At 41.6% G+C, this 12509-nt stretch overlaps 1 protein-coding gene across 2 annotated transcripts in view; it reads left to right on the plus strand.

Annotated features, from left to right (window-relative positions):
- The window catches only part of HMGA2 (high mobility group AT-hook 2), a 141057-nt gene that overhangs the window by 120216 nt on the left and 8332 nt on the right, over positions 1 to 12509 (plus strand). For both annotated transcript variants that reach the window (XM_043562961.1, XM_043562962.1), the window contains one exon: positions 8818 to 8850. In XM_043562961.1, coding sequence (XP_043418896.1) covers positions 8818 to 8850 — 33 coding nt within the window. The remainder of the gene's footprint in view (positions 1 to 8817; positions 8851 to 12509) is intronic.

Consider the following 12509-nt stretch of genomic DNA (forward strand, 5'->3'; position numbering starts at 1 on the left):
AAATCGCATATTGTATTCTAATATCTAAATCTAAAAATCTAAAAATCATCTAAAATCACATATTGTATTCTAACATCTATGTCTTTGTCTCCCCCCTTAGACTCTAGGCTTCTTGAGGCCAGGAAACGTTTATTATTCATTTTGTGCACCCAGTCCCCATCTGATGTATAGTTTCTCAAATATCAATTAGGATTTGATAAGCCAGTAAATACCTTCATCAGGTTATAGATGGTTGGCTTTTGAAGCTAATGAGGACACTGAAATTTTTAAAGGGTCCCCTGTTGATTTTTGCCCTCCGTTCTGGAGGTGTCTGAAAGGCACCAGAAGGTCGGCTAAGACTCCGAAGCATTGGCCCCCAAATCTTTTTTCATGAGAACTGCTGTGGCGTTGCCATACACACCCAGGCTGATGTTAATAAACGCTAGCTAGAGCCGATTGCGCCCATTCTCATTCTTGAATAGATGAAATGAGCCCAGCCGCAGTGAGGACGCTTTGCTACAGTAATCCAATAAATACTTTTAAAATGATGCTTACTTTTGTCTTTCGCATTAAAGTCTAAGAGTGAAGCCAAGTAGAGTATAAAATAAAGAACACCTCCCCTTCCCCCCAATACCAAGCAGAAATTCCAGAGATTTTGCCAAAACTCCCCATAGATTTATCACTTCTTAGGAGACTTTGTACAGAGAACTACAAAATCTCCTTTGCACTATAAGAGCCAGATGTTGCTGTCAAATTGTAACCATCCGGGGCTACATGTGTACACACGTTGCATAGTCATCTCTAACTGCACACAGGAGGCACAAGAAATCGAAGTTATGACCTGACTCAAGCTTTTTCTAAGCTGGCGGAAAATTGTCACCAGCTAGTCGTGGTCGGTGGTTTCTGTGTACTGAGGCCTCCCACCACAAGGGGGCACAATCATTCTCAACTGAGGAAGCCATGAAAACAAGACTTCCCGCCCAAGAAAAGTGGTATGTGCAACGGAGATGGGATTTGTATAGCTGTAGCTGAGTCGCATCCTCACACTGTCACACCAACATTTGATCTGAAATAAATTCTTCAAACTTTAGACACCCCAGGTTCCTATCTAATTACCAAAAAAAAAAAAAAAAAATCTTAGGTAAATAATACGGGATCGCTTGGCGTTAGAGAATACTCTGAACTCAACCTCTTCTTTTTTTATTTTTATTTTTTTTTAATTTTTTTTTCAACGTTTATTTATTTTTGGGACAGAGAGAGACAGAGCATGAACGGGGGAGGGGCAGAGAGAGAGGGAGACACAGAATCGGAAACAGGCTCCAGGCTCTGAGCCATCAGCCCAGAGCCCGATGCGGGGCTCGAACTCACGGACCGCGAGATCGTGACCTGGCTGAAGTCGGAGGCTTAACCGACTGCGCCACCCAGGCGCCCCTCAACTTCTTTATACTAGTGGCAACAGCTGAAGTTGACCGTTCGAAATTAAATGAGAAGTTACATGTTGTTTCCTTTTAGAGCTTTCCTGGATAGCCACTAGGAATTGTTATATACAGAGTATTCCAGCCGTTCAGTTTCAGTGAAGAAGTAGAATTCAGAAGGGCTTGTGTGGGTATGAGAAGAGGTTAGCTAGGTGGTCACAAAGGCCGCCATGGTAGACTGGGAGAACAGCTGCAGAATAAACGAGAAAACTGGAGCCCCATCCTTAGGATAGGCAAATCCCCCCTTTCACCAGACCACAGAGTCTGGCAGGACTTTGGCAAAATAAGCATCAGGATCAGGAGCCAGGGTGGAGCAGCTTGGGAAACTGAGTGCAGGATCTAGGTGCACAGAAAATGTAAAAATCCACAGTACTTACAGGCTACCAGAGCCTAATGACAAATCACAAAAATTACAAGGAGAATGGTCACCTCACCTTGAGTCTGTTGGGCCAAACTATGTGAAATTGTTGCCGTTTCACTGTTTTTGGCAAACACAAATGCAAGTTCATGCGGTTCAACCTAACAACAGTCTAAATCATGCTGAGTGAACGGGATTGCTCTGCCTCTGCCTATCTTGGTGATACAGGTCTGATGGAGGATTTGCATCTGAAGATCGGGGACCTTTATTTGACCTTCCCTGGAGCTCTGGTGTTCCATTGAGGGACTCCAGGGGCATCTTAGAGGGCCAGGAATGGGTTGGAGTGGAAGTCATGTGAATGAGGCACTGATACTCCTGTCAGAAGGACCATTTTCATTTTGTCTGCTTTCTGTTGGGGGATTCCACTTACGATCTGATTTGTAAAAGGAGGGGGAGAGGTTTTCATGTCTTAAAAAAAAGGGGGGTTCGGGGCGCCTGGGTGGCGTAGTCGGTTAAGCGTCCGACTTCAGCCAGGTCACAATCTCGCGGTCCGCGAGTTCGAGCCCCGCGTCAGGCTCTGGGCTGATGGCTCAGAGCCTGGAGCCTGTTTCCGATTCTGTGTCTCCCTCTCTCTCTGCCCCTACCCCGTTCATGCTCTGTCTCTCTCTGTCCCAAAAATAAATAAACGTTGGAAAATATATATATATATATATATATATATATATATATATAAAAGGGGGGGTTCAAAACCTGTAGAGCATGTTCATTTTGTTAAAGGAACCCAAATACAAATCTTGACATTCTAGAGTACTGACGTTTCAAAACTATGAATCCAGAAGATCGTGAGCAAATGTGTTGATACATCATTTCATGAAAAGCAGGAAAGAATTTTCATTCTTGATGATAGTGGTCTCCCTTCAGTTGGGTTAATATCATGGTCAAAGAAAATACATCCAAAATGGCATTGTGAAATTTCAGAGGGTGAAAAGCATATTTCTCAGCACAGAAATGGAAATGAATCTTGGTTAGAGACAGAAAGAATGGTCATCTTTTTGCCTTTAAACTATTGGGGACAAGGGTGGAAAAGGGTGTTGTTCAAAATACAAGTCAAAAAGCACTCCCATAGGCATGTACACCACATGACTTGCAGCTCCTGCTGCCCCTCATGGCTCATGGTCGTATGTGGAGTGTTTATGGAGAAACTGGACAATTGCCTGTGTCGAATCTGGGCTGTGTCTACTTATTGAATTTGTTTGATACTTTTTACTACACATAACCAATTAATTTAGTCCAGAAGGCAGATGAGGTCATTGAGCAGTAGGCCAATTTAATGAATGAATTCAATCTTACTTAATGAAATTTTCTCCAAACGGTAGGGACGCATTCATCAGTTTGGGCAAAATATGAAGGCAGTTGTACTTGTGTGGTTACAATTGCAGTCATAAGCCCCACCCTTTCAACGTGCTGACTTAGGCATAAAGGACTCTCTGGAAGCCTAGGGGTGCCTGGGTGGCTCAGTCAGTTGAGTGTCCTACTTCGGCTCAGGTCATGATCTCACGGTTAATGAGTTCGAGCCCTGCATCAGGCTCTGTGCTGACAGCTTGGAGCCTGGAGCCTGCTTCAGATTCTGTGTCTCCGTCTCTCTCTGCCCCTCCCCTGCTCGCACTCTGTCTCTCTCTCCCCCTCGCTCTCTCTTTCTCAAAAATAAGTAACTTTTTTTTTTTTTAAAGGACTCTCTGGAGGTCTAAAAACAAATATCTATTTAGCAAACGTTTTAGTATCCCATATTTAATTTAAAAATTTTTAAAGCTAAACTTACCTGTGAGATGTTATTTGGGGAGAAGTTAAAGTCCCCTTAAATGTCTCACAGAAGAAATGAGGGTTTTAAAATTCTCTTTTAGTAAACAGCTAGGGGATCTGTCTTACTCTAAACTGTCGTGAGAATGAAAAACAATTTACATGAAGAGAGATTGTGCTAGGGAACAGAAGTACCTCTTGATTGAACAACGGTCTTATGATTTTCAAGCAAAGTGGACAAAACCTCCTCCCACTGGCTGGCAAAAACAAAAGATAGAATTAGATTAAAAATCTGCTGCTTACATGAAACCAAAAGACCCATCTGTACAAAGATCCAAATGAAGGGCTATTTTCTTTCAGAGGCTAACTTGAGACTTTTTTCATAAGGGTATCCTCACTTGACTGCACACTGAACCTGATTTTCTAAAAAGTTAAGTTGGTAAGCCCAATTCCAGCCTCATTTCATTTACTGTTTAGATTAGTACTAAAAATGAGCTACTAATGTCTAGGTCCTTTGTTATGAAGGATTTTCTTTCAATGCCTACTAGAAAGGTGGCTTAGCTGTCTAAGTATCAGCTTTAAATATCTAGACTCCCTGGAACCATAGGCTGGATTCTCAGAAGGGCTAGGGAACCCCTTAATTATTCTGAAATAGATGGGGTGGCAGGCCATGTCCTTTACAAGTGTCTTTCTGTAAAATCTCAAAAACCAAAATACTCGGTGGACATTAAAAAATCAATAACTGTTTTCCTTTCATTTGGAGAAATACTGGTTTGCCCTATGATCTCCGAAATCTAAAAGTATGTGCTTTTCATTTAGTATCCTTTGTGATTTCTTAGCATGCTGTACCCTACGCTACGTACAGACTTTAACAATAATATTTGTTTGTGTAAAGACGGTACTTTGAATTTGGCTGAATTAGTGCAATGGAAGGATGAGCCTGCAGAGAACCATACTTTGGAGCCCATGTGGTGAGAAGAGGGCCTTTCTTCATCTTTACGTGATCTGTTCTATTGATGGGGTCTTTTTAGTTCTCACGGTTTGATTTTAACGTTGTATTAACCCACAGCATTCCTTCGAAGTCCTTTGTAGTCGCTGATGATGTCATTTCATTCTGGCTGGAAAGCTGTCTTTTACCTACTGTATTTTAGATGTTTAAATACAACGGCCGAACGAGAGATTTGCATTACAAACTTTTTGAAAGGTGTAACTGTCTCTTAATAACTTAAAGTACCTCAGATTTCAGGGCACGAGGGGGTTAGCACACCAAGTCGACAAGGTGCCCAAGCTGTAGGAACTCATGGGCACGGACTTATTAAAAACTATCAGCAGAATCATCCAAATGAGCCACTATAGAGGACTTTGCTAATTTGTGTACTAGAACAGTCATTATGAAATCCATGCCTTTAAAAGGGACTTCTTAGACCCTCCACACTTGATAATAAAGGCAGACTTTCCAGTGGGGGAGAGAGAATCAGCTGGAGCTTTGGGACCTAACTCTCGTCCTCTGGTAGTCGCCTGGAGTCTTCAGGACTGGAGTCGCCTGGAGTCGCCTGTGGAACCAGACCTGGGCCCTGCTGGGGAAGCCATGGCCTTCCTCTGGCCCCGGTGGCAGTGGGGAATCCTGAGAGATCCCAAAGAAGAAGGTGAATCTGGAGTTGGAAATCAAGGCCATTCTCCTCCTGGATTGGACGTGGATTTGAATTTATTTATTTATTTATTTTTGGTTAAGGACGAAAATGGGTTTCCTCGGAGCGTTTTACAGGGTATTAAAAGAACTAGAAGACCCAGGTTGTTTTAGCTTGAGAAAATGATCTCCGGGAGGTTACTTAAATTCCCTATTTACCTCAGTTACTTCAGTTACCTTAGTTTCCCTGCGGGGGGGGGGGGGGGGGGGGAATGGAAATAATAAGGCTTGGGACCTCCTGGTCACAAAGGGGCAGCTGTTAAAAATAGAAAGGATTTTGGTTTTTTATGTGGGAAAAGCATGTGCAAAATATTACCCATGTATTGAGGTGCAGGAAAGTATCCTGCCGGTCACACTAAAGATTGATATGCGTAGTTGACATTATTCAAGTCTTAGAGAGATATACGGCCGACCATGTTTCTGATGACAGGAATCCTAAGGGGCAACTGTTTTCTAGGTATCAACACTTAGTCCTAAGCTAGGAGATACTTCAAGGAAGATAAGAGACTTGCAGTTTGTTTGGTGTCTCCGAAGATTGCCAGACTGCGGTTTGTTTCCTTTCCCTTTTTATGAATGGCTGTAGTATTATGCTTCCGTCTGCATTTTCTATCCAAGCCATTCATAAAAAAAAAAAAAAATAACAACCAAACAAAATAACAACAACAAAAAACGTTCTCGGCACGGTCTGGAGCCATTGGGTGCCAGAGGCTGGGAAAACATGCTGGCAGCCGTAACCCCAACTGGCACTGAGAGCATTCAAGGGTCTGTTTGTTTGGTGGTCGGAAAAGTATGAAGTGCTGTGTGCACGGGCAGCTGGGAGAGGTTCTGTGACACGGGCTAGGCCGGGAGCCAGCGCTGGCAGAGTTTCAGACATTGTCTTCCCCCTCATTGAAGTGTCAGGACCTAATTCATGGAAAATTGGGTGAGTTGGCAGCCCTTTCAGAGGATTTCATTGAGCCCCGCAGTGCGCAGAAGCCACATGAATGCGGGATCTTCAGCCAAAAGAGGAGGGGAACTTCTGGGCAGTAGAAACCAGTCAGCCTGCAAGAATGCGTGGGGATTTGAAGCGGTTTGGGAGTAAACATGTGTACAGGTGTAATCGGCGGGAAGAAAGAGAAGGAAGAAAGGGTCTGTCCTGACACATGGCTCTTCTGAAATGAATACTCTCTTAGCACACACTTTTGGACCCTCAGAGGCAAGCAGTCCTAATCACGTTTGGTTCAGTTCCACTTGGAGAAGACATCGTCTCCATACCTGGCTTTTCATGATGTCATCTCTCCTGTGGTTTTCAAGTCAAAGGGCAGAATTTTTTTTCTTTTCAGTGAACAAAAAGTATCTTGCCATTTTTAAAACTGTTTAGCTCGGGGCGCCTGGGTGGCGCAGTCGGTTAAGCGTCCGACTTCAGCCAGGTCACGATCTCGCGGTCCGTGAGTTCGAGCCCCGCGTCGGCGGGCTCTGGGCTGATGGCTCGGAGCCTGGAGCCTGTTTCCGATTCTGTGTCTCCCTCTCTCTCTGCCCCTCCCCCGTTCATGCTCTGTCTCTCTCTGTCCCAAAAATAAATAAACGTTGAAAAAAAAATTTTTTTTTAAATAAAAAATAAAACTGTTTATCTCGTCCATCCAAAAAAAAAAAAAAAAAAAGCTCTGATGATCTTTATGTAACATGTTTAATATGTCAGCCATGGGACAATCGCATCATCACAGAAATTCCAAGAGGAAGGAAAATGAATAGGAGCTGTATGCCCCCACGATATAGTGAATTTACCCTAACTTCTGTCATTTGGGAGAACTGTAGAAATTTTATTTTTTTTCATCTGTGCCACGAAAGTGCGTCACTGGCCACATCAGAGTGGCTCGGTTGGACTTGCGAACCCTAGTGAGAGGTACATAGAAGAAGTAAGGCTCATATTCAGATGTGAAAGTGAGTACTTTGAAGTCACTTTGTTTGAAGTCATCCATCAAAAAGCTCGTGCTTCAAATCCCAACTTTACAATACCAAAGAATGGTTTAAATATCTTTCTAATATTCTAATTATTGGAAAATTCATTTAAGCTGGGTAGAAAAAACTTCCCTTAGGTGTTTCACTCAAAAAAGAGAATTCTGTTCTATATACGTAATTAGATACAGATATAGATAGAATACAATATTCTGCAAATGAAACCATCAAGAAAGCAAACAAACCCACAGGATGGTAGAAAACATTTGCAGATCATATTCTGATGGTACTCATATCCAGAACATATAAAGAACTCTTAACTCAATAATGAAAAGACACATTTGAAAATGGGCAAGAGATCTGGAAGATACTTCTCTAAAGAAGATACATAAATTCGGGCACCTGGGTGGGTAAGTCGGTTAAGTGTCCGACTTCGGCTCAGGTCATGATGTCGCGGTTCGTGAGTTCAAGACCCGCATCGGGCTCTGTGCTAATAGCTCGGAGCCTGGAGCCTGCTTCGGATTCTGTGTCTCCCTCTCTATCTGCCCCTCCTCCACTCCCTCTCTCTCTCTCTCTGTCTCTCAAAAATAAATAAACATTAAAAAAAAAAAGAAGATAAATAATAAATTGCCCATAAGCCCATGAAAAGATTTTCAGCCTCAATTGTCATTAGGGAAAAATCAGATCAAAACCCCAGTGACGAACTTCACACCCAGTGGGATATTTATAACGAAAAAGACAGACAACAGCAAGTGTTGACAAGTATGTGGAGAAATTGGGACCCTCATGCATTGCTGGTGGAAATGTAAAATGGTGCAGCTGCTTTGAAATACTGACAGCTCCTCAAAAAGTTTATCCTAGAGTCACCTGTATGACCCAGAAATTCCACTCCAAACTATCCAAGAGAAATGAAAACATGTCTCCACTAAAACTTGCATACGAATGCTCATAGCATTATTCATGATAGCCAAATGGCAGAAACAACCCAAATGTCCATCGGCAAAATGTGGTGTGGCCGTACAATGGGATGTTATGGAGTCATAAAGAGGAATGAGGTATCGATGATATGACCCAGATGACCCTGGAACACGTTACGCTAAGTAAAAGAAGCCAGGCACAAAAGACCATATATTGTATGATTCCATTTATCTGAAATGTCTGGAGTAGGCAGATTTACAGGGACGGAGAGATGAGTGGTTGGTTAGGGATGGCAGGGTGACTCCGCAGGCAGCAGGGAGTGGGGGGTAGTCAATAATAACAGGTATGGCGTTTTCTAGAGGAGGTGAAATGTTCTGAAATTAGGTTGTGATGATGAGGACACTACAAACTCTCCGGATGTACTAAAGAAACTGAATTATACACATTATTGGTGAGTTGTATCGTATGTAAAGTGTATCCCAAGAGAGCGGAGTGTTTTTAAAGCAAAATGTTAGCAAATTAGGCCCTTTCACACCTCCCGTGAATCTAATTTTACAACCAAATTTTTGCAGACAAATGTGTATATCTGAAACAGGTATACTTAATTACTGTCATGAAGTATGTTTCCTTCTAAGACGTAACAGGTTTTTTGTTTGTTTCTTCCTTAGCCACAACAAGTCGTTCAGAAGAAGCCTGCTCAGGTAAGAGATGGGCATCATGATTTTCTTTTCCTTCCAATTAAGATAAAGAGTAAAGTGAAAAGATATAACCCAAAATTAAACCTCAAATGTGTCCTTTTCTAGTTTTGATTATGTCAGCATCCCAGGATTCATGAAAATTCGTTGTGTCCTGCAGACAAAGCCAGGAATACATAGTCTGAGTTGTGTCACCAAAAACCATAGGGGGCGCCTGGTGAGCTCAGTTGATGGAGCTTTTGGGACTTTTGATCTTAAGGTGTTTTAAGACTGAGCCTCACGTTGGGTGTAGAAATTAATTACAAATAAAATCTGAAAAGAAAAAAGAAAAGAAAACCCTAGAAGATCAAGGCCTGAAGTGTACAAAGCAAATAGAAATACTTTAAAAAGCAAAATCTTTATTTCAGTGCCTCATACGAAATACTTAATGATCTTACCATGTGTTTTGCCAATCTTAAACATCAAATTTTGTCCTTTCCTTCTATCTACCCATATTCCATTGACTTGATACAGGACTTATTAGCTGAAAAATAGATCGTGATTCATGACAGGGAACGTATCTGTTCATTGAATTATTCCATAACCTTGGATAAGCCAAAACATCCTCAACGAGGGCTGAGAAACTGGGAAATTAAGTCATACCGATTTTGCAGATTGATGAACCCTCAGGTCCTGCCTTCTTGGCTGCATCACAGTTTCTGAGGTGTTGGCAACATCAAAATGAGGAGCCAGGTTTACTTTTCTTACTCTTTGTGCTTGGTGTTTTTGTCCTAAATATAATCTATACATGGAAACATAAGAATTGTATCTATTGAGGAAGTAGATCTTGAAGGAAGACAAAACCTGAAGATTAAATTAGCCACGAGTAAATTTAACCAAGAGTCAACTTAACCATTCTTAAAGTATAAATATGTCCCACAGTTCTCCCCTTCCAAGTTTAAAGAGATACCCAGGAGATCTGGCCTTCTCACACAGAAACTGCTGAAGTAACTTGTTACCCGGTGTTGTGGGTTATCAAGTTCTTTGTAGATCTCTTTCACATAATTGAAAATATCCATGTGATCTTTTCTCTGGAGGTCTCTAAAAAGGTACTTTGCACCCTGTTGTCTTGGGACAATGTTGCTTGGACTGGGAAAGACCATCCGAGCAATCTTATGTGTCTACTATTCTTTACAATTGCTGCTTGAAAGAGAACTGAAGCTTCCAAACACATGTAAGCATGCAGGGAAAATGTGTCAGCGTAATTACATGTATGTGTTAAGTAGCATAAAAGAGAGTTAACATGAAAAAAATTTCTCAGGGCTGCCCCCATTCCTAAAAGCCAACAGTGGTAGGGGGGGAACTAAAAATAAATACCAGTGTTTGAGTGTTTGTAAACAATATCAAACAAAACAAAATATAAACAAAAGCTTGACATTTTAAGTAGGACATTGCGAATATATTTAGCCTCTCATCTTTCATCAGTAAGAAAATCAAGACAAAGTAAATTTAAAAGTCCGTTCACTTGAGCCAAGTGATGCCGTGTTCACTGTTGCATCACTGGCCATGAACATTCGATTAATAACCTTCTGTGGTCTGTTAACAACATTGACTCAGTATCTATTCTTGGTGTTGTAGGGAAGATGAGGCACATGAAATAGTTACCGCATCCAAGAAATGTGTCATCTGGTTCAGAGTTTCTTAGCCTTAGCTGCATGGTAGAATCACCTAGAGATTATATAGGACATACATATATCACCATGTACCTGAACTGTGTATATGCCTGAACCCTGCCCAGTAGTATATGCAGAGCCAGCCCTTGTGAGCCAATCGTGAGCACCTCTTTCAAATTCTGTGTCAGGTGACGTCCAGTAGGTAGCTTGAAATCGACTCTGATGTAAATATTTACACCGTGGAATTTGACAGCTGCTACCGATCAGGACGTTGTTTTTCCTGAAGAGCAAGTTTGCCTACGCCACCGGCCCTACCCTTCACTGATTCTGATTTTTTGGGGTCTGAAGACCCACGCATCGGTATTTTTTATGAACTCCCCAAGCGATTCTAATGTGCAGCCAGAGGTGAAGATACTTGGTGAACACGCACGAGAGGACGTGTGAACATTTGTTGAACAAATGACCACAGAGTGCCAATGGATGTGAGGCACATAGGGGATACAGTCGGATGAGTGGAATACCGTGTGTTACTTAAGGGGATAATTCCTGGAAGACTTTTTATTTTGTGTTGCCGTCTAGTTGCAGAGGGGAAAATGGAGATATAAATTAGGGAAACAGAGATGCTATGAATGAGATGAGTGGCATATTCAAAAGTAGAGGGGCAGAAACAAATAAATTACAGGTGGAGATTATCAGTGTGTCTGAAACTGATTGCGGATTGGTCAGTAATACACCAAGAAATAATAAATGTTTTCCCAAGAAACTCAGGAATGGCAAAGAAGGCACAGATAGACTGGGCTGGTCTTCGCTGATCCGTGTGGTTGTGTTACAGACCCTGCTCCAGAAGTTGCCCTTGAAAGGAGAGTTCAGAGTTAAAAAAATAAAAAACAAAAAAAGAATGTGAGCTCATTGGGCTTCCTAATCTATATTGTCTAAGGACATAGTGATGAATTATATAAACATGGGGGCTACAAGGAAGTTCATGGAGGATAATGTAAATTTAACACTACATTCAAAAGGATCTCTTCCTTTTCCATCTGTTTATTTCAAAATACCCTCCCAGATGGCTTTTCCATGTGGCAGTCTGGATTAACTCAGGCTCATATCCTTTCTTCATCAACAGTACTATATTCAGATCCTGTTTTGAGGTGGTGAAAATTTTAATACAATGAAGTATTTCACATCTAAAGAAAAGAGCTCGGCAGCGTGTAAGGAGACCTAGGTTTGGCTTTCTGGCCCCATCACTGGACAAATTAATCTCTCTGTGCCTCATTTATCCATCTGTGGACTGGGATCATAACAACACATCTCCCTTACTCCCAAGAAAACTTTGAGAGATCCATAATTCTATAAATTCCAGGGAGCATTACTATGTTCTGACTTATTTGGGGAGGCTGGATTTCTAATTTCCGGAGATTTATACTCTCAAAAAGTCTAGAATCCTAATTCGTCCAAAAGTGTCTTTTTGACCTCAGGCGTTTTCCCTGCACGTTTCAAAAATAAAGACTGTTCAATCTTTAAGGGGGAAATGTTACAGTGATTGCCACATCCTCTCATTAGGATGGAAGCAGTCAGAACCACTTTTCTTGGCGGTATGTCGCAATTACAAAGACTCTATTGTGAAATATCCCAATGCCATCAAATTCTGAAATTTGAGAATTCCAGAGCTTCAAGAGTGCCACTCCTGGAAACTGGTATACAAAGCAACAAAATTCATTCTGAGGAGACAAGTGTAGAATTACAGTAAGTCCCCAAATTGAGATATGTGTTTATGTATGTAAATACATGTGTCCAGAGAAGAATAAAAATTTAAGGGAAACCCTGCTGCCAGGGTTTGTGTTTATAAAGTCCACCAGGTGCCATCAGCTGCAGACGTTAAGTGTGTCCCACATCCTAAGGGGGAAGTTAATGGTCTCTTAAAAATCTAAAGAGAAAGATCTGCAATATTCACATTAATTTGTTTAATTACAGAAACGGTGAGAACAAAGATTACTAGGGCACTCTATTTTTATT

The sequence above is a fragment of the Prionailurus bengalensis genome, chromosome B4, assembly GCF_016509475.1.
Source record: "Prionailurus bengalensis isolate Pbe53 chromosome B4, Fcat_Pben_1.1_paternal_pri, whole genome shotgun sequence".
Classification (NCBI taxonomy): Eukaryota; Metazoa; Chordata; class Mammalia; order Carnivora; family Felidae; genus Prionailurus; species Prionailurus bengalensis.